General features: G+C 43.1%; 1 protein-coding gene across 1 annotated transcript in view; it reads right to left on the bottom strand.

The window, feature by feature from the left end:
- Positions 1-6,342, bottom strand: part of Mylk3 (myosin light chain kinase 3) — a 34,580-nt gene extending 28,238 nt beyond the window's left edge. The window contains exon 1 of the mRNA XM_042667380.1: positions 5,881-6,342. Coding sequence (XP_042523314.1) covers positions 5,881-6,342 — 462 coding nt within the window. The remainder of the gene's footprint in view (positions 1-5,880) is intronic.
- Between the last annotated feature and the right edge of the window lie 15,543 nt (positions 6,343-21,885).

Genomic DNA, 21,885 nt, shown 5'->3' with positions numbered 1-21,885 from the left:
ATTGGAGTAATGCAGATAAGAAATATTGCAAGATCTCAGACAGAGAAAGCTCTGGGCCATCTGCCATCTAGAATGTCTAAATATTTGAAAAATGTATGACAGATAATTGCACTAATATACAGAACTCTTTTTTTTTTTTTTTTTTGGGTCAGGTCGTGGGGCCTGAACTCTGGGCCTGGGCGCTGTCACTCAGCTCTTCAGACCAAGGCTAGCACTCTACCACTTGAGCCACAGCACCACTTCTGGCTTTTTTCATTTTGCTTTATGTGGTGCTGAGGAATCGAACCCAGGGCCTCAGGCATGCAAGGCAAGCGCTCTACCACTGAGCCATCTTCCCAGCCCCTATACAGAACTCTTATAAGTCAATAAAGATAGAAAACAAGGACAAGAGCATAAATAAATAGTTCATAAAAATGCAAAAGTTTGGGGCTGGGAAGGTGGCTCAGTGGTAGAGTGCTTGCCTTGCATGCATGAGGCCCTGGGTTCGATTCCTCAGCACCACCTAAGCAAAAAGAAAAAAGCCAGAAGTGGCGCTGTGGCTCAAGTGGTAGAGCGCTAGCCTTGAGCTGAAGAGCTGAGGGACAGCGCCCAGGCCCAGAGTTCAGGCCCCACGACCGGACCCAAAAAAAAAACAACAAAAGTTTTTAAACCTATAAATGATGTATAAACTTTAGATAAAATGTAAGCAAAGCCTATAATAATATATCTGTCTACCTCTTATTGTTTATAATCTTCCTAATAAAAAGATTTTAAAAATTTTAGCTGAATATGGTGGCGCCTCAGTAGTCTGAAGCAAGAGGATGGTTAGTTCAAAGCTATCCTGGGCAACATGGAAGTCTTAAAACTAAAGGTCAAAAAAGCATATATGTATTAATTTCTTTTCTTTTCTTTTCTTGCTTGTCCTGGTGCTTGAATTCTGGGCCTGGGCACTGTCCCTGAGATTCTTTTTGCTCAAGGCTAGCACTCTATTACTTGAGCCACAGTGCCACTTCTGGCTTTTTCTGAGCAATTTATTGAAGATAAGAATCTCACAGAAACCAGCACTGGTGGCTCATGCCTGTAATTCTAGCTACTCCGGAGGCTGAGATCTGAGGATCTCGGTTCAAAGCCAGCCCATTCAGGAAAGTCCATGAGTCTCTTATCTCCAATTAACCACCAGAAAACTTGAAGTGGCACTGTGGCTCAAGTATAGAGTGCTTGCCTTGAGCTGAAGAGCTGAGGGACAGCGCCCAAGCCCAGAGTTCATGCCCCACCACCGACAAAAAAAAAAAAAAAAAATTCAGACTTTCCTGACTGGGCTGGCTTAAAAATGTGACTCTCATATCTCAGCTTCCTGAGTAGCTAGGATTATAGGTGTGAGCCACCAGTATTTAAGCTAGCTTAAATACTTTATCAATAGAGGACTTAGTTCAATAGCAGAGTAAGCTTTAATAGACATATAACCAAGTGCTTTATTTGGATCATATTTAAATAAATAAACTTTAAAAAATTAAAGTAGACTTTAAAGTCTCACTTTAAAGTACTTCCTACTAAGTGGAAGGCTGAATTCAAATTGTAGTAGTACAAAAATGCAATGCTAGTCATGGAGGAGACAGAGATAGAGAGATGGGAAGATCACAATTTGAGGCCAGTCAGAACAAAATCTGATAAGACTATTTCAAACAACAAGCCAGGTATGGTGGCACAGTTAGGAAGGATTCAGAGGTAGGATTGCATCGAAGGCCAGCCACCAGCAAAAAAATAAAGGATAAAAGGGCTGGAAGTATAGCTTAAGTAATTGAGTGTTTGCCTACCAAGTGGAAGGCCCTGAGTACCACCATCTCTCCTCCCCATTTTTTTAAAGTATAAGCTGATCACAGACATTTGAATACTAACTTCAAGTAATATTAGAAGTTACCATTATTTCTAGATCTAGTTATGGTTAATGGGGTTTTTGTGGGGGTACTGTGGTTCAAACTCAGGGCCAGTATGAGAGCTCTAGCATTCAAGCCATGTCCTAGACCTCTCGGCTTTAATATTTTTTAAGATCTAATCTCCCATTTTTTCCCAGGGCCAACCTTGGATCTGTATGCCTACGTATAGACTCCTTCACAATCTGGATTACAGAGATGGACCATCATGCTGGGCTTATTTGTTGAGATTGGATTTTTTTTGTCACAGGGAACCTGAATAGCAATTTCCTGATCTCTGCCTCCTGAGTAGTTGGAATTAGAGCTTGATTATATATTTTAAATAGTCTTTCTTACTGAAGTAATATGGCTCATGGATATTATCTCATCTAAGTAAGAGGTATAAGTAGAAGAATCAAGGTCTGTGAATGGCCCCTATCTGAAAAATAAGCACATAATAAAGGGTTAGGTATATGCCAGGTGCTAATGATTCATATCTGTATCATAGCTACTCAAAAGGCTGAGACCTAGATGGTCAAGATTTGAAGCCAGCCTAAGTAGAAAAGTCTGTGAGACACCATCTCCAACTAACCAGCACAATGCCAGGAAGCATGGCTCAAGTGATAGCATGCCATCCATGAGCAAGCAATCCAAGTAAGAGCTTGAGGTTCTGATATCAGGCCCCAGTACTGGCACACACACAAAAAAAGAGTAGGTATAGCTTCAGTAGTCAGAGCACTTGTCTAGCCCTGAGTTCAAACTCCAGTACTGAGGGAAAAAACCCACATGTTTATTTTGCAGACATAAATGCTAAAATGCTTTTATTTGTTGGTGTTGTTGATGCTGTTGTGTTGGGTGGGTGTGGCCTTTTTTGTTTTTGTTTATTGGTGCTAGAGATCAAACCCAGGGCATTATATGTGCTAAACAACTACTCTACCCCTGGGCATAGCAGTCATTCCAATGTATCTGTGAATGTTTGCTGCCTTTACATTGACTAAAAAGCATATTATCCTGTTCAGTGTCTATATAAAGCCTCTAACCCTATATATGAGGCTGAGATCTAAGGATCCTGGTTCAAATCCAGCCTGGGCAGACAAATTTGAGAGATTCTTGTCTCTCAAACTAACTGTCAAAAAGCCAAAAGTGGAGATGTAGCTCTAACAGTAGAGTACCAGCTTTAAGTGGAAAAAGCTAGACAAGTGTCTAAGGTCCTGAGTTCAAGCCCTACTACTGGCACAAAGGAAAGAATATTATTCAACATTTTCATTCTTTTCCAGTCTGATGAATAAAAAAGAAATGAGAGCTTACATTTGTGTTTTTAACTATTTCAACACAAAAAACTTAAACACTTGGAAAACTTGAGATTAGTTCTAGGAGCCCTTCAGTTACCAAAATCTACAAATGCTCCAGTCTCAGATGAGAAACAATGCGGTATAGATTTATAGCTTATGTTGAAGAAATCTAACCAGCGCCACGTTGGCCAAGTGGTAGATGATAGGGTATTGAGTGTAACTGGCACCATCTTGTCACCTCCGCCTCGGTGGAGGCAGAGAAGCCCTACCTCCCAGGTGACGGGCATGTCTGAATTTCTAGAGGTAAGGGCTGGGACTTGGACAACAGGTTACTGGACCTGCCAGTCTTGGGTCATGAACTCTCAAACTCCCTGTGATCCTGCCCCCTGACCTGACCCTCATTAGGCCTGGACAAGCTCAAGCATGGATACACCATGCCATGTGTCTCCTGTCTGTTATCTCTCTGTCCTGTTTCTTGGTGCTTCTCCTGGTCAACATGGTGTCCCACTTCAGCTCCTCATAATTGCTAATCTGGTTTGTCGGTATTTTTATGCTCTATCTTTCTTCTCTTGCTCTCATGGCTCAGTTTTCTGACAGTGTTAAGTGTAATCAAGGGGCTACAGGCCTTTATGATAGAAGTCCGCCTGCATTCACTAGCTTTCCAATAAAGACTCAATTTGACCTCTCAAAATGTGGCTTCTCTGTTTTCTTACTGGATAACAATGTGTAACCCCTGTATATTCTAAATCATCTCTTTATCTCATATTTTTCCATTCTACAATGCAAGTGCTGTGTTATACTGTATTATTTAGGAATGAATCATAAGGAAAAAATGGGCATGTGTTAAGCACAAATGCAATTGTTTTCTCCTGAATATTTCTTTATTTCTTCTTCCCTTTTTCTTGTGCCATTACTGGGGCTTGAACTCAGGGCTTGTCCTTTCAATTTTTTTTTTTTCACCTGAAGGTAGTACTCTACCAGTTGAGCCACACTTCCACTTCTAGATTTGTGGTTAATTGGAGATAAGATTCTCACAGACTTTCCTGCTTGGGAAAATCTCAGCCTCGAATCTCAGCCTCTTGAGTAAGGCTTGTGCCACTGTTACCCAGCACCCTTGAATATTTTCTATCTGGGGTTAGTTCAGTTCTTACATGCAGAACCCACTGCTTAGCTTATGAAGAACTCCTAGCCTCTGGAATTATTTTTTTGAAGGCTAGTTAGGCATTATTGATATAAATTTACCCTTTGGCCTGGCACTTACTATTTAGAGTATATCATACAGATAAACTCACATTTGGTTTCAAAGACATACTTCTGTGGATATCCACTGATTTGTTATTTATCAGAGCTAAAAGTGAGAAAAAATATTAAGAGGACTAGCTAACAAAATAAGACATCGTCCAAATACAGTACTTTGCAACTTTAAGAAACTCGAAGAGGAAGCTTTTTGAATATAAATACAAAGCAATAGTTCCTTATCACCCAGACCAGAATAATGGGCACAATGTTTGCATGAAAACAAAACAGAAAACAGGGTGACATTATAGTAATTGGCTCATAGACACAGATCCTAGGTCTGAAAAGGGTGCAGAGAAACTGGTGCTGGTGCTGCTGGGGACCTCAGATAAAACAGACAGGAGATGTGGCTCCCACTTTGGGTTTCTTTCCTTTTTGGTGCTGCCCTCCTGTATCACAAGTTTATGTACAAATAAACTTAATTTAATTTTCCTTCTAAAGTTATTGATGGTTTTTTTTTACATTAACACAGTTAATTTTCTTTTTATAAGGACTGCGTTGGTATCAAGGGGCAAGAGCCACTGCAAGGGGAGGGGTCCCTTTTATCCTGCGGGCTAGACTTGGAGCTGCAGGTCAGACAGCAAAGAGTTGTATGGGGAGAGGTCTGCCTTGTGAGGTTGGGGAATGGGTAGCTAGGCTAGATTCAGCCTGGCTGCACTGGGCCAGGCACAAATCTCTTTAGACCCCAGCTCATCCTTGCCACAGGCTGGCGGCAATAACAGGGAATGGTGGCTCCAGGCTGTCTGAGTGTGGTCTCAGTTGTTCCCAAACATAGTGTCCCCTCTATACACCTCCCCCACTCCCACCAGTGTCCAAGCTTCCATTAGCCATCAGGCTGGATTATGCAACCTTTGGAAAGTCTCTCTCAGAAATGCCACCTCCACCTCCAGGCTCCAGTCCCAGCTGGTTGTCCTCTATGGGTCGCTGTCAACACTCCTCTCCCCATAGGCAGCTGCAGATTGCCTGTCTCCCATTCCACCCACTCTGGGGCAAGATTAAGGACAGGAAGGGGGGGGTTGAGTTTCTGGACAGGAGCTATCAAAGGAAACTAGCACTGACACCTGTCTCCCACCTTAAGTAGGGAGAAGCAGAAAAGAAGAAGAGAAAAGAAGTTCTGGAGACAATGAAGACATTCTCTCCGTAACCTCCAGGTATTATCCTCCACATCTAGAAGCTGCCCAAGGCCCATAATCTCAGCCAGGACACCTTTCCTTTCCTTTGGGAACAGCAGACAGTGTGCTCTCTGGAAATCCACTGGGCTACACAGGACACCAACAAGAGTTGAGACCCTCCTTTTCCCCATTAATGGGACACACAGGAGGTACAAGGGAGAACAATCCTGCAGTGTCCCCACCAGGGCTTAGGGCCTCTTTACCAACCAGGGCAGGGAAGTAAGCACCAACCTCCTCGGGACCGTCACTCAGGCTGCCTTTTCTCCAGGGGACATTGCCTTGCATAACGAAATCCACCACCTTCAAGTTCTGGAATGTGGCCCGCATGAATGCCATGGCCCTCTCTACAGCCACCACCATCCTGAAGAAGGCTTCAAGTCTAGTGCCATGCTGGGCACTATCTTGCTGTATACCCCTTACCAGCTCCAGGACCTCAGGCCAGTCAGTCTGGCCATCAGCTGGAGGAGCACTGTTGACCCCTTGGGAGGACTCCAGCCGGTGCAGACCTTGTTCTAGGTGGCCCATCCCTTGGCACACATACTGCAGTTTCTCTGTGACATCTTCTTGGAAATTCAAGAGTCTGTCCACCTTCTCATTCAACATATTAAGCTTTTTATCCATGGTGGTTAAGCAGGCCTTGCCCAACACTGGCAGACGCCGAGGTCCCAAATCTTCCTTAGAGGCTCCTGACATCTCAGTTCAGGCTTGGCAAGGATGAGACCCCGCTGTTTCACTTAGATGGGTGTGTGTGGAAGTTCATTGTCCTTGATAGCTACCCACCTTGCCCACAGCACCAACCCATCCAGTTTGGGATCCCAGACAGCCAGGTCCTCTTGGTGCCTCTGCTTGCCTATCTCCTACTCAACCACAGGCCAGGAGTGACAGGCTGAGTTCTGCCCTTGGGGGGGAGGGGTGGGACTTTTACAACATTCCTCTTTGAGAGCTGCTGATAGTTAAGTATTTTAAGAATCTGCATAGGGCAGGCCAAACTTCATGTAGCTTATGTTAAAGTTGGGGGTGTGGGGGAAGGGGGAAGTATCCTTTAAGTATATACCTGTGAACTATACTCTTCAAGGGGCTTTAGCAACCCTGAGCACTGAAAAGATTGGCTCCTACCTGCCACACGTAAATCTAATTTACAATGAAAAGCATGACCAGTGGAAAGAAACATAAGACTGCTTAACCATAATGAAACTTTTGATATTCCTGCAAAACAAATACTTTTGGGGTCTTATTTTGGCTGATGCCTGAAATATGGGTTTAGACTGCTTGTGGGGGAAGTCTGTAGGTCCCCCTCCCCATGCCTCAACTCACTAGTCACTTATACCTAAAGATAGAACAGAGAGGCAACAGCTTAGGCTATTTGCCAAATGCTGCCCCATAGGTCATGCATGTTCCTTGCAAAGCCTGTGGAGGACATTTGTAGGTAACCTCCTGATCCCCCAGTAATGACAATACAGCTATCAGGTACCATGCATAGGGCCCTTGAGAGCAACAAAGTTTGTGTCTCCTGTTTTGGATTTTTGCTGGTTAATTGTAGGTAAGAGTCTCACAGACTCAACAACCCTTCAGTTGGAATGAAATATTCACGGAAGCACCAACATACAAAGCAGACATAATAAGAGATGGGTCACCTTTGAGTTCCATTGATGCCACAGAGCAGTCTGATTCCTTCTTCATCCAGCCCTCATGGGGAGAAAGCAGGACCCATAGAGGGAAATGTGTCAACAACCTGAGGTCAGTGAGGCATAAAGGCTGGGGTGCTGGTGCCTCTCACTTCTGAATAAAAGCAATCAAGGTACAACTCTGATAATTTTTTTGTGCCAATCCTAGGGCTTGAACTTGGGGCCTGGGCACTGTCCCTGAGCAAAATTTTTGCTCAAGGCCAGCACTCTACACTTAAGCCACAGCTCTACTTCTGGATTTTTGCCAGTTAATTAGAGATAAGAGTTTCAAACTATTATCCTGAAATCTCAGCCTCTTGAGTAGCTAGGATTTCAGGTATGAGCCACCAGCACCTGGTCTGATCTGGAAATTTGACATCCAAATGCACCATTGAATGGTTTCACTATTTTAAGCCATCAGTGACCTATTGGTGATAGATCCTTTCAATGTAAATGTGCTTAAACATAAGCCTCCTTGCCCTCCCTTTATGAGGACAGGAGCCCCCAAGTAGTCCAGAAAGAAGTCTAAACCATTTCTTGGAGCATTTCTGGGTGTTATTGGCAGAATGGTGTAGAGTAAGCTTGAAAGAGCGTTGGTTAATTCTATCACTGTGATTTAAAACAGACACAAATAGGCATGGTGACACATATGTGATCACAGAACTTGAGAGACTAAGGCAGGAGGATTACAACTAGAGGTCAATCAGCATGGACTACATGGTAAGAACATGTCTCAAAAAACCAACCAACCAACCAACCAACAAAACACTGCGCATTGTCTGCCCATTCTGCCCTACATTCATTGGGAAAGTCCAAACTCACCACCCCATCCACCAAAGCTTTCTGCTGAGTTTCTTGGTCCAAGAAGACCTTGGGTCTGAGGAACAATTATCATCAGGGGCCCTTTGTTCCTGTGACCTTAGCAATTGTTCCTACTTCAAAGTATATTAACTTGGAGCTGTCCTTACCACAAATATCTGGGTGTAATCTGATGCTCGCTGCTGGCCTCTGGTGCAAGGATCATGCAGTGCTGGAGTAGGGCACAGAGTTCCCATCCTGTAGCCACTATAGCTGTGCCAGCTCAGTGTTTACTCTGCCTGGAGATAGATGCTGACCAACTGCCTGGAGATCAGGGACTGAGGTGGGCTGGCTGGCCCAGAGCATTTCTCTGGAAGAACTCAGGCAGTAGAGATAAGCCTGGCATTTCTGATTATCTCTGACCCTGAACCAGGCCTCAGAAGCATGCAGAGACTCCATTTGGTTATCTGCTTTGCTAGGCTGTATCTGCCTCCCTAGGGCCCTACTTCCTGCATCACTTAGCAGAGTGTCTAACTATGAAACAAACACCATGTGTCCAAGGAGGGAGGAGAGAAGGGGCAGAGTTCCAGAACAAATATGATCTGAGTTCAAAGCCCAGAATCCTGGTGCAGGGACCCAAAGAAATTGGGAATCCTTGCTCCAGGTCAAAGGAAAGTCCTGCAAGCCTGCATTTCTTCAATAGACTGCTTGCATTCTGAAAGCCTAATTAATCATCTTCTGGGTAGGAGGATTCAGCTGTTGACTCTCAAAATAGAATTGCTAAAGAAGCAATAAAGAGGTAGAAACCACAAGGACTGTGGCATGCTGCAATGAGGAGACGGCTGGACTGAAAGCTTTTGTTCAATGAGGAGCTAGAGAGGATTCTTTGGACAAACCTTCCTGAAGGAGGTCAAGCTCTACACACACACTGGCTTGCAGATGGACAGGCATTATATCTCTTTGAGGCCACAACTCACTCAATGTGACTGATTGGAATCAGGAAGAGTTGTAAGAATTGGATATGAGCTCATTTTTCTGAGTCTAAACATGGGTGATACCCTGTGGCTTAGTTTTCCTACCATACATGATTTAAAACTCATGATAGTCCTAAGGAGCAGATTTTTAATCATTCCTACTTTATAATCAAGAGAATTGAATTAGTTTGCTCAAGTCCACACAGAAAACAATAAGGACAGATTTCCAACCCCATATTCATAATTTACAGAATTCGGCTACTTTTGCAGACAAGAGGAATCTGAGTGACTGTAAAAGTAATCTCCCTTATTTTGCAGATGGAAAATTTGAATAGCAGAGAAGGGAAGGGACTTTCTGAAGGTCATACCATATGCCAATGGAAGAGAAAGGACCTAATTGCGAAGCAGTTGCCTTCAGAGAGAGCCTGGAACTCCACACTCTGTTCTGTAGGTTGGGAAGAGTGCAGTGTAAGGAGGCAGTTAAGTCTGGCCTATGTCCCACAGACTTGGCTCTGATAATCCTCTGTGCAGACGAGGAGGGGACCTAAGGGCCAAAACTCTCCTATACCAATATCAGTTGCTTTGTCTTTCATAGTAAAATTTTTAGAACTTATCCCAACTACTCAGAATTAAAACAACAGCCACAGTCCTGCCAGGGTGAATCCAGAAACTATGTTTGGGAATCATATCAAATCAAAGTTGGCCTGTCTTGAAGAGATAGAAAGAGAGGTAACAATTGTATGAAAACCTTGTCTGGGTGTGGGGGAGGTCCTCTGCCAGATCTCAGGTGGCCAGGCTTTGTTCCAGGGTCTCCCTGTCTTCAGTACTCAGCAATCCTCTCCTTAGCTGAAGCCTTTTTATTTCATAGCATCCTTCCCCACATACCTAGTTAAATTGTCATCTGTGCAAACAAGGTCAGGTGGGTTCAGCCTGAAAATCAGGAACAGAAATCATCATGAGGAGTCAAATCCAGACCAGTAGCCATTTATTCACCCATTCATTCAATCACACATTAATTCCTTTTTTAAAATATAATTTTATTGTAATTATTAAGGTGTTATACATAGGGATTATCTTGTCATAATTCAGGTTCTGGATTTTTTCTTTTCCTTTTTTTTTTTTCTTAAAGTTAAGCAGAGTAAATTTATTTGAAAGTGAAAGGAAAGCCATAAAAGAAAGTATGGAGACTATCTGGAAAGAAGCCTCAAAGAGGAGTCCATCCATTCTTTACTGAATAACAAATGCTTACTTGGAAATGATAAATGTTTATTGATCAGATTTTCATGCCAGACATAGATGATACATAGATCATAGATAGATGATTTATTTACATAAATATCTCTGTTCCTCATAACAATTATGAGAGAAAGTGGCTGTATCTCCATTTTATAGACAAGTAAACTGAAGCTTGGACTGGTCAAGGCATTTTCCAAAGTGTAAAAGAATCTGGATTTAAATATAAGCAGCCAGTCTCCAATGTTTGTTTCCAATGAACAGCAGTCTAAAACTTCCTACTCTTTGTCTAAAACCTGAATTTGTCTCTAGGTCATTGTGTATGTCAACTGCCAATTCATAAAATTCAATTATGTTTTTGAGTTGAAAGCAGGCTAACCAGTTCCACGCTAACATATTGCCCTGCCTTGCCTTCTTTGCTCACACTGGCAAGACGATTCCATCTATACCACACTTTGCTGTGTCTTCCATATGCTGCTCATCTGAAGGGCACTACTGAGGGTAAAGAAGAGTCTGGCCAGGTAATTGGGGCATAGGCTTTCTCTCATAGAGGTTCTATATCCCTCACCACAGCCTTGAGCTGTCTCATAGTTAGTCCTAGACATCTCATCACCATGGCCTTGAGCAGTTGCGCAAGTAGGCACCTGAGCACCACCTCATGACCCATTGTCCTTGGAAGAGTTGCATGTAAACAATAGAATGACTCTAGATAGGCAGGGCTAAAAAGATGTTCACATATTTCCCAGTAATCTTGAGAGTCACATATCTCCCTCCTAGAGATGCCTTATTAACCCCTATACAATGCACCCCAAGCCATGCACTCCCACATAGAGCAGCCAGAGCTCTGCTCATCTTTTTTTTTTTTTGGGGGGGGGGGGGGATCCGGTCGTGGGGCCTGAACTCTGGGCCTGGGCGCTGTCCCTCAGCACTTCAGCTCAAGGCTAGCGCTCTACCACTTGAGCCACAGTGCCACTTCCGGCTTTTTTCTTTTTGCTTATGTAGTGCTGAGGAATCGAACCCAGGGTCTCAGGCATGCAAGGCAAGCACTCTACAACTGAGCCAGCTTCCCAGCCCCTCATCTTTTTCTTCAATAAATCTTTGCCGTTTTACCTCTCCCTCTGTGTCAATGGACTTGTTCTTGGAAGTCATGGAGACAAAGGTATTGCAGTTCTTTAGCATCACTATGCCTCCCTTTGACTCACAAGGAGACTGAGACTCACAATGAGAGTCAGTGGGGAGCTAGACCTTACAGCACTACAGAAGGAAGGGATTCTAGAAGCCCACTCTCTCCAGAAGATTTTAGGATCTTCTTATCTGCCCTGGTGGACTAGAATCAGAAAAGGAACTGCAGGCTTTCTCAGTCTAACCATGAGCAAACCCCATAAAAAATATTTTAGCTACTTTTTTTTTAATAAGCACTCTGTCAATTATCGTGAGCTCAGAGCTTTGCTTATGCCAAATCTGAGGAACCGGTAGCAAAGGCACAACCTGAAGGTTTGGAAGAAGCCTTAGTTCATCTGGGTGACAAAGTCCTAAGGGCAGGAAAGGATAAAGGGGAAAGACACTGAGATGGTCTAGGATTTGGAGACTGAAAAACGTCTACTGCAGGAAACAAATAGTACCGTGGCTGTCTGGGCATCCAGGGCTCCAAGTCTGAGGCAAAGAAACTAGGGAGGACTTCTTGGAAGAAATAAGACTTGAGCTAAATCTTGAAAGATGGATGAGATATGAGGAAGTCAATAAAAGGCAACTTTAGTGAAGACAGAGTAATAGAGACCCAGGTAGAGCCTGGTTGGTAGGGGCCATGTGCAGGCCTGGCCTGAGGGCAGGATGAGCAGGTATAAAGTCCCTTAAGAGGGTGGATTTAGAAAATTAGGCAGAGACATTTAGATGTTAAACAGTACTGCCAACAGTCCTACTAACAATGCTATGAAAGGTGTTGAGGTAGAAGCAACATGATAAAGTCAGGAACAGATGGAAGTGATTAAATGGGGAGACAGAGCCACTTCTAAGATGCTGGATATGGGGCTGGGAAGGTGGCTCAGTGGTAGAGCACTTGCCTTGCATGCATGAGGCCCTGAGTTCGATTCCTCAGCACCACATAAGCAGGAAAAAAAAAGCCGGAAGTGGCGCTGTGGCTCAAGTGGTAGCGCGCTAGCCTTGAGCTGAAGAGCTGAGGGACAGCACCCAGGCCCAGAGTTCAGGCCCACGACCGGACCCCAAAAAAAATAAAAAAAAAAATAAGATGCTGGATATGTTTTCTATCATGAGTGCTGATCCCATGGGTATAACCATGTTAAAATTTTATAAGTTGTAATATGTGTGTCCTGTACTGCAAGTGAACAAAGCCCTAATCAAATCTTGTCAGGATGAAGTCAAAGGAAAGAGGAATGGTGGGCCTGACAGCAGAGCATACATTTAAGTAGGAGGGCCAGAACCAGCACAGACACAGAAACCAGTGTCAGCAAGTATTTACTTCTAGGATGTGTGCTCTTACGTTGCCAAAACCCAGAGTGCTAAAAAGTGGAATAATTTCTTTTCTTTCTTTCTTTCTTCTTTTTCTACTTTGTGTGTGTGTGTGTGTGTGTGTGTGTGTGTGTGTGTGTGTGTGTGTGTGTGTGTGTGTGTGTGTGTGTGTGTGTGTGTGTGTGTGTGTACGCCAGTCCTTGGGCTTGAACTCAGGGCCTAGATACTGTCCTTTTGCTCAAGGCTAGTGTAGTCTACCACTGGAGCCACAACTCTTACTTCTAGTACTTTAGTGGAGATAAGAGTCTCATAGACTTACCTGCCCTGGCTGGCTTTGAACTGCAATCATTAGATCTCAGTCTCTGGAGTAGCTAGGCTTATAAGTGTGAGCCACCAGCACCTGGCCAAGTGGAGCTTTTTTTTTTTTTTTTCCTGGTCCTGGAGCTTGAACTCAGGGTCTGGGCACTGTTCTTGAGCCTCTCTGTGCTCAAGGCTAGTGCTCTACCACTTGAGCCACAGAGCCATTTCCAGCCTTTTCTGTTTATGTGGTACTGAGGAATCGAACCTAGGGCCTCATGCATGCTAGGCAAGCACTCTACCACTGAGCCACTTTCCCAGCCCAAGTGGAGCAATTTCTAAGGGACCAATCTTTGAAAATTCTATGTAAGTGCCTCCTGCAGTTCCGAGATCCTCATCCCACCACTGGCAGAAGCAGGACTCGCCCTAGAACTTCTGTAGAGTATGATGCTCTTCCCAGATGCAATAGGTAAATGATTCACCCCCAAAACAGACATAAAACCACAAGTACATATATTAGACTCTTATTTTTGTTTAAATTCTACATAGAGGCCAACCTAGTTAATTCTATGTGAGCCTATAGATTTTCTTTTTTTTTTTTTTGGATCTAGTCGTGGGGCCTGAACTCTGGGCCTGGGCGCTGTCCCTCAGCTCTTCAGCTCAAGGCTAGCACTCTACCACTTGAGCCACAGCGCCACTTCTGGCTTTTTTCTTTTTTTGCTTATGTGGTGCTGAGGAATTGAACCCAGGGCCTCATGCATGCAAGGCAAGCGCTCTACCACTGAGCCACCTTCCCAGCCCCTAGATTTTCTTTAACTTTTTCTATTTTTGAGAAATGAGGTATATAATTTGGGTTATTCTACAAAAGCTTATTATTTTATAATTGTCAACCATTTACCCAGACTCTCAGAAACTGTTCTAGAAAGATAACATATGCCAGAGATAGGTTTAATTAACCAAGAACATAGAGCGATAGACTTCCTCAGGACCTCAGTAGACAGGAAACAATATTTAATAACCCTATTGGAAGAGCTGAGGTCAGTTGCTTAGTCTTCAGTAAATAGAAAATACCTACAAACACAAGCTTAGGAGAACCTCCAAAAATAGCAAATCTCACAGGGAAAAGCAATTCTTTTGTGCTGCTTTTTTTTCCTTTTTTTTCTTTTCTTTTGGTGGTACTGGTGTTTGAACTCAGGGTCTCATGTTTGTCAGGTGCAGGCATTCTATTGCTAAGCTGTATCTCTAGCCACTTCTGGCTTTTTCTGCTTATGTAATGATGATGAATTGAACCCAGGGCCTCATGTATACAAGGCAAGCACTCTATCACTGAGCCACCTTCCTAGCCCATCTAGTCCCTTTTTTTGTACTAGTTTATTAATTTTTTATTTTTATTTTTTGCCAGTCCTGGGACTTGAACTAAGGGCCTGGGCTCTGTCCCGGAGCTTCTTTTTTTTTTGCTCAAGGCTAGGGGTCTACCACATGAACCACACAGCTCCACTTCTGGCTTTTTCTGTTTATGTAGTACTGAGGAATTGAACCCGGGTCTTCATGTATGCTAGGCAAGCACTCTATCACTAAGCCACATTCCCAGTCTACTAGTTTAGTTTGTTTTGTTTTTGTTTTGTTTTTGGTCGGTCGTGAGGCTTGAATTCTGGGCCTGGGCACTGTCCCTGAGCTCTTCAGCTCAAGGTAAGTGCTCTACCACTTGAGCCACAGTGTCACTTCCAGTTTTCTGGTGGTTAATTGGGGATAAGAGTCCCATAGACTTTTCCTGCCATCCTGGCTTTGACTCATGATCCTCAGATCTCAGCCTCCTGAGTAGCTAGGATTACAGGTGTGAGCCACCGGAGTGCAGCTTAGTTTAGTTTTTGAAATGGAATCTTACATCCTGCCCAGGCCCACTTCTGAACAACATCTGCTTTCCATTGTAGCTAGGATGATAAGGATGTACCACCACACCTAGATTCTTCTGTTAAAATAGCACCTCATAGATTTTTCTGCCCAGACTAGCCTAGAATCCCAATCCCCCAATTTTAGCCTTCAATCTAGCTGATAACAGCTAGATTGCCACCACATACAGCTGTGAGTTGAGAAGCAGTCTTGGGAACTTTTCTGCCTGAGTTGGCCTCAAACTATGATTCTCCAGTTCTCAACCTCTAGGTGGCTAGGACGAGCCACCAGTGCCTGGCTCTATTTCTTTTATTGTAGTTGGTTGTGGGGCTTGAACTCTGGGCCTGGGCACTGTCCCTGAGCTCTTTAGCTCAAGGTGAGTGCTCTACCACTTGAGCCACAGTGCCACTTCTGGTTTTCTGGTGGATAATTGTAGAAAAGAGTCTCAGGGACTTTCCTGCCTGGGCTGGCTTTGAACCTCGATCCTTAGATCTCAGCCTCCTGAGTAAACTAGGATTACAGACATGAGCCACCGGCACCCAGCTTAATTCAGAAAAAATTTAAAGTAAAGTTGTCAAGCTTCTGTGACCAATAGCCAGCTTCAATAGTCTCAAAAGATTTATGCACTCATATAACAAGAGGTTGGGGGACAGTTTTAAGTATGATCTACACAGGCCAATCCCCCCAAACAGGGTTACACTGAAGACAAGTCCATATATATAATGCCAAGAACTGCTCATTTTTATTCTGAATAAACTCTAAAACTATTATCTGGTAAGTCTACATACATACCACACTAATACAGTTCTGAAAACACAAAAACACATTAAGTTTATCATCTGCACTTACATACCACCTTCCATCCATGGATCCCGTTAGAACTGTTTTCATAAGTTTCCAATGAGATGAGTAAATACTGTTTCCTCCATCTTATATGCAGAAATACTTAAATCTGGGGCAGTTAAGTGGCTTGTCAACAGTTCTAACCCAAGATAAGATCTCAGATTATATGCAAGCTGTCCTCTGGTCTCCTTTTCACACTGACCATCCCTTTGAACTTTCTCATTGGCCCCGGGATAAACCATGCACGCAGGCCCTTGTTTCCCTGGTGATGGAGATGGTTTTCTATTTCTTGCCCTGAAGCTGGCCAGGTGCCCTGACTGTACCACATTTAGACACAAATGCATCAACCATGTGTGAGTGGGGATAGTTTGGCTCCTTGGAAACTTAAGTGGCTTGTGTCAACTGGCCCCAGCCAGCTGAGAGCCACTCCAGGCCACACTGCTCATTCCTCCACCTCTCAATCAGAGAAGCACAAGGAAATAATGATGTCTCTGTGAGATGAATGAATAAGTAGGAATATCTCACATGCAAATTCAGTGCCTCCTTCCCCCAGCCAAGCTTCAGGAAGAAATCACTCCTAATTGTTGGGAAATATGCCTATAGATCATTACAGTCTCCCTGTCATTGCTCCTATCTATAGATAATAGATCAAAATGTGTTGGTCATTCATACTTTCAATGTTTGGTTTTTTTTTTTTTTTGAGAGAGACAAGGTCTCATTGTATAGTCCAGGTTGACCTCAAACTTGTGATCTGTGTGTCTCTACCTCTTTGTTTTTCCTTTGGTCAGTCTTGTGGTTTGAACTCTGGGCCTGGGCACTGTCCCTGAGCTCTTCAGCTCAAGGCAAGTTCTCTACCACTTAAGCCACAGTGCTACTTCCAGTTTTCCGGTGGTTAATTGGAGATAAGGGTCTCACAGACTTTCCTGTCTGAGTTGGCTTTGAACTCAGACTCCTGAGTAGCTAGGGTTATAGGTATGAGCCAGGGGCACTTGGCTAGATCAATGTTTTATTGACTCATACATGTTTGACATTTTCATTATTTGTATATACCTGGAATTTATTCTTTTCTGATTTCTTATGTTCAGAACCTTCTTTTTGCCTCATCTATAGTGCTGTCTTAGTGGATACTGTTTTGATTTGCGATCATCTTGGAAGGTCTTTATTTTTCCATCAATTTTAAAGGATAACTTGGTGATAGTTAATTTACTTTCAGACCTGGAAAAATATCATTTCAATTTCACTCTATGCTTTCCTGGCTGTTAGGGTTTCTGCTTAGAGGTCTGATGTAATTCTGTTGGTTTGCCTTTGTAAATTGACCACCCCTCCCCAAAGCTTCAATGTTCTTTCTTGGTTTGTAATGTTAGCATTGTGACTGAGAGGTTTCCAGTCATGTTTGTTTGAGGTTCTTTCTATAGGCTTTTGTGTTTGTAAGTACATATATTTCTTTAGATTTAGGAAATTTCCTGCTGTAATCACCTTGAATAAGTTTTCTATTCCTTTGGTTTATGTTTCAGCTCCTTCTACTATCCCATCAATTATCAAGTTTGGAATTCTGATCATTCTCAGAGTTTTTGAAGGCCACATTCACACTTATTTTTTCTATATTTCTTTTTGAATGTAATATCCCCTCATCTTTGTTTTCAACCCAATTGACTGATTTGTGTTTAGTAGTGCTAGGGTTTGAACTCAAGGATTTATACTTGTTAGACAGGTGCTATGCCACTAAAGCTATATCTGAGAACTTTTTTGAATAGAGTCACATATTTTTGTTCAGCCAGCTTGGACCATTATCCTCCTATTTAAGTCTCCCATATAGATGGGATGACAGGCATATACCACCAATCCAGCTACTGGTTGAGATGGGTGGGGAGTTCTCACTTTTTGGCCTTTGCAATCCTAATCTCTGCTTCCTGAGAAGCTAGGATTTCAGGCATGAGCCACCCTTCATACCTGACCCAATCTCTGATATTTTATTTTGCTTATTCTGGCCTATTGGTGATGTTTTCATTGTTGTGGGTTTTTAGTTTTTTGGTGGAGGGTTGTTTTATTTTTCCAGAATCTTAGTATCCTTGCTGAATTTCTTGTTCATGTTCCTGGCTTTCTCATCTAGCTCTTACAATGACGTCTTAACTTTATTAGCTGTTTGAATCGTCTTTGAGGTCACCAATCATTTCTTAGACTTGGAATTCATTGTCTAGCATTTTAGTTACTTCAATAGTTTTGGATTTAGTTAGGAGTCCTATTAGCTTGTCTTTTCTTTTCTTTTTTTGGGGGGGGTGTTCAGTCGTGGGGCCTGAACTCTGGGCCTGGGCGCTGTCCCTCAGCTCTTCAGCTCAAGGCTAGCGCTCTACCACTTGAACCATAGCGCCACTTCCGGCTTTTTTCTTTTTGCTTATGTGGTGCTGAGGAATCGAACCCAGGGCCTCAGGCATGCAAGGCAAGCGCTCTACCATTGAGATACCTTCCCAGCCCTGCACACCTGTTGAGATGTACATTTCTACCATTTTAGTTGACTTCTTAGGGAGAAGTGTTTTCTTGAGGAGTGTTTCTCCCATTCTCAAAAAAATAAAAAGAAAAATAAAACTACCATAACAACTTTGCCAAGCTGCTGGAGAATGTGAGCTGCATGCTAGCCTAGTTGAGGGTCAGTTGTTTGAGTGAGGGCTATAGTCACATAGACGTTTCCTTTCTTTTCATACCTGAAGATGCAGTAGGTCCTCCAAAAACTTCGCAGCCTCCCAGCTGCATCCCTCTTGCTCCAGCAAGAGGAGTACCCCCCCTCTAATTTATGCACCTAAGAGCAGCAATTATTCAAGCCTAGGGTTTCCCCAAGTGTGCAGAAGAGTATGTAGAAATGGCAGAACTCTGAGACCTGCATTAGAGGTGAAGAGCTGAGAAAATATGCCTGCAGGTCTCAAAGCTTGAAATTCCATCCAGCAGTAAGTCAACCTCTAGGAGGAAGAAAGCTGGAGAGATAGTGTTCTATTGAACCTAGGCTCAGCGGGAAATCTGAGGGGAAGACAGTGAAATCTCTTGGCCATGGTCTCAGACTTAGATCTCTTTGTGGTGATCCACAGGTGATGGGGCTCATTCCTGGCCAGTGCCACTCCAGTTTTCTGGTGGTTAATTGGAGATATGAGTCTCAGACTTTCCTGCTGGGGCTGGCCTTGAACCATGATTCTCAGATCTCAGCCTCCTGAGTAGTTAGGATTACAGGCATGAGCCACCAGTGCTTGGCTTGCAATGAACTTAAGTATTCAAGCTAAAGACAGAGTCACATTAAGTCAAAGGCATAAACAATATTAACTTTACCAGGAAGCATATTGAAAGACAAACAAGACAAAAGTTAGGTATCATACATCACTTAACCAAGTTGTGAATGCAAAGGAAAAAGAACTGCTCCATTGAACCCCCAAAATGGAAGAAAGCAAAGCAGGCTTTATACTGATGGAGAAAATAATCGGTCAAACCTACCACATCCCTTTATACCAAAGCTTAAGTCAGAGCAAGGCCTATGTCTCTTCAGTTAGTATGAGAAGTAAGGAAGCTACAGAAAAGTTTGAAGCTGACAGAAGAGACTGATGAGCTTTAAGAAACCTCCTCAGAAACAAGTGCAAAGTAAAGCAAAAACTACTGAGGTAAAAGCTGCAGCAAGCTATCAAGTTCTAAGATCACTCAGTGTAGGGAACTCTAAAGCTGAGCTGTTATCCTGGAAAAGGTTTGAGAGGTTGGAACACTGTCTCAACAGCACATTTAGAAGCTGGCCATGAAAGGGTTAAAAGACAACTCTGGAGAGGATTAAGAGACTGGATTGCCAACCCTCCCCTGCTCCCTTTCCTTAGGCTAGCAGCTGTGCTGGGGAACTGGTAGGCTTGACAAAAAACCTTCACAGCTTAACCTTGGACTAGATAAGTGGACATCTTGTCTGGACTTTCCCTGGGCTGCAAAGTCTTCTGTCTCAAAAGAATAAGGGAACCAGTGTCTCTCACAAAGTCTGATTTAGCTCTGATTGTAATAGCAATGTAGATGCTTTATATTTTACATGTATCCATGGGAAGCTTCCCTGTGTGAACTCAAATAAATATGCTTGCTTGTGGGTATTCAAGGCCCAAGTGTTGGAAAGCCTTGGGACTCTTAGTCCCCACTGATTTTCATCTCCTATCTCTGCCTTTTCTAATTTTCTTCTGCCAGGTATCCTGTCACACTGCCTCAGGCTGCAGTTAGCAACAACTCAGGAAGGAGACTATACTAAGATTTTCAATGCAGACTAAATAGTATCATATTGGAAAATGTTATCTAAAGCTTTCCTAGTTGGAGATGTCTACACTTCAAAGACTGAAAGGACCAGCAGACTCATGTTAGGGGCCAATCCAACAACAAGCCAATGTTTGTATGCCATTTTGAAAAACTGTAGAGCCCCTAAGAAATAATACTAAATCAGCTGAGCACTGGTGGCTCATGCCTGTAATCCTAGCTATTCAGGAGGCTGACATGTGAGGATTGCAACTTGAAACCAGCCTAGGAAGAAAGGCCATGAGACTATCTTTAATTAACTAGCATAAAGCTGGAAGTGGAGATGTGGTTCAAGTGGCAGAGCACCAGCCTTGAACAGAAAACACCAAGCAAGAGCACAAAGCTCTGAGCACAAGCCCCACTACACAAAAGCAATACACACACACGCACACACACACATACACACACAGAAATATATGAAGTATAGAGAATAGCACATCTGTTTACAATCTGATTTATTGAATATTTTGAGCCCATTGTTAAGACAGTCTCAAGAAAAGGCTTTTTAAATACTACTGGCTAAAATACACCTGGTAACCCAAGAGTTAAAATAGAAACATGCGAGATTAATGTTGACTTCAGAATAAGCTGTATTGCCAGTGTGAATCTTTTTTTTTTTTGTCAGTTGTGGGGCCTGAACTCTGGGCCTGGGCGCTGTCCCTCAGCTCTTCAGCTCAAGGCTAGCGCTCTACCACTTGAGCCACAGCACCACTTCCGGCTTTTTCTGCTTATGTGGTGCTGAGGAATCGAACCCAGGGCCCCATGCATGCAAGGCAAGCACTTACCACCGAGCCACCTTCCCAGTCCCCAGAATAAGCTGTACTGCTAATAAACTGATCCTATTTGTGCTTCCTAGGTAACTGGGATGAAAGATGCACACAACTATGCCTAACTTTTCGTTGAGATGGGATCTTGCTTTTTGCCCAGGCTGGCACCAAACTTCAATCCTTCTGATCTTCATCCCAAGTAGCCACACACCAAACCAGGTGCCCAGACCTTGTTTTGTCGGGATCCACGTGGCTTGTGCTGGCCTTGAGCTCAGTATACTCTTGCATCACACCAGGTGAGAACATTCATGATTCATGAGAGAAGGCCAAAGTATCAACGTCAATAGGAATTCAGGTGTTGATTAACTTACAAAACTGACCATAAAGTGTGACTGAATTGCTCAATCTTATGACACTTCTCCTGAATAAGAAAGTGGTTTCTTGAAGTGGACTCTACTGATGAAGACAGTTGAAATTATAACAGTATAGCCTTAAATTTATTATACAAACTTTGTTGGTAAAACAGTAGCAGGGTATGAGGGAACTGACTAAAATGCTACCATGTACTATAGAAAAATGTTTTGTGAAAGGAATTTAACCAATATAGCAAATTTTGGGTTAAGAAATTGTCAGAACCTGGGGAGGGGGGGAGAGGGGATGTAGGTGAGGGGTATGGGGGGGACAGGATATGGGAAGAGATAGGAAGGGGAAACAAAGGAGGAAGCAACAATGCTTGATAAGAAATGTACTCATTATCTTGCCCATGTAATTGTAACTCCTCTGTACAGTATTTTCATAATAAAAAATTAAAAAAAAATTGTCAGAACCACTCACTATGCTGGATTTGATCAGTCAGCAGCCACTATCATCAAGGTAAGACCACCCAAGAGCAAAAAGAATATGACTTGCATAATTGTTTTTTAGGAATTAAGTTTCTTAAAGTACATACATTTTAGACACATGATATTATAAACTTTAGACTGAATACAATATAAAATTACTTTATTTTAT

The sequence above is a fragment of the Dipodomys spectabilis genome, unplaced genomic scaffold, assembly GCF_019054845.1.
Source record: "Dipodomys spectabilis isolate Male_0828 unplaced genomic scaffold, ASM1905484v1 ptg000394l, whole genome shotgun sequence".
NCBI lineage: Eukaryota > Metazoa > Chordata > Mammalia > Rodentia > Heteromyidae > Dipodomys > Dipodomys spectabilis.
This window is presented reverse-complemented; position numbering and strand designations above follow the sequence as displayed.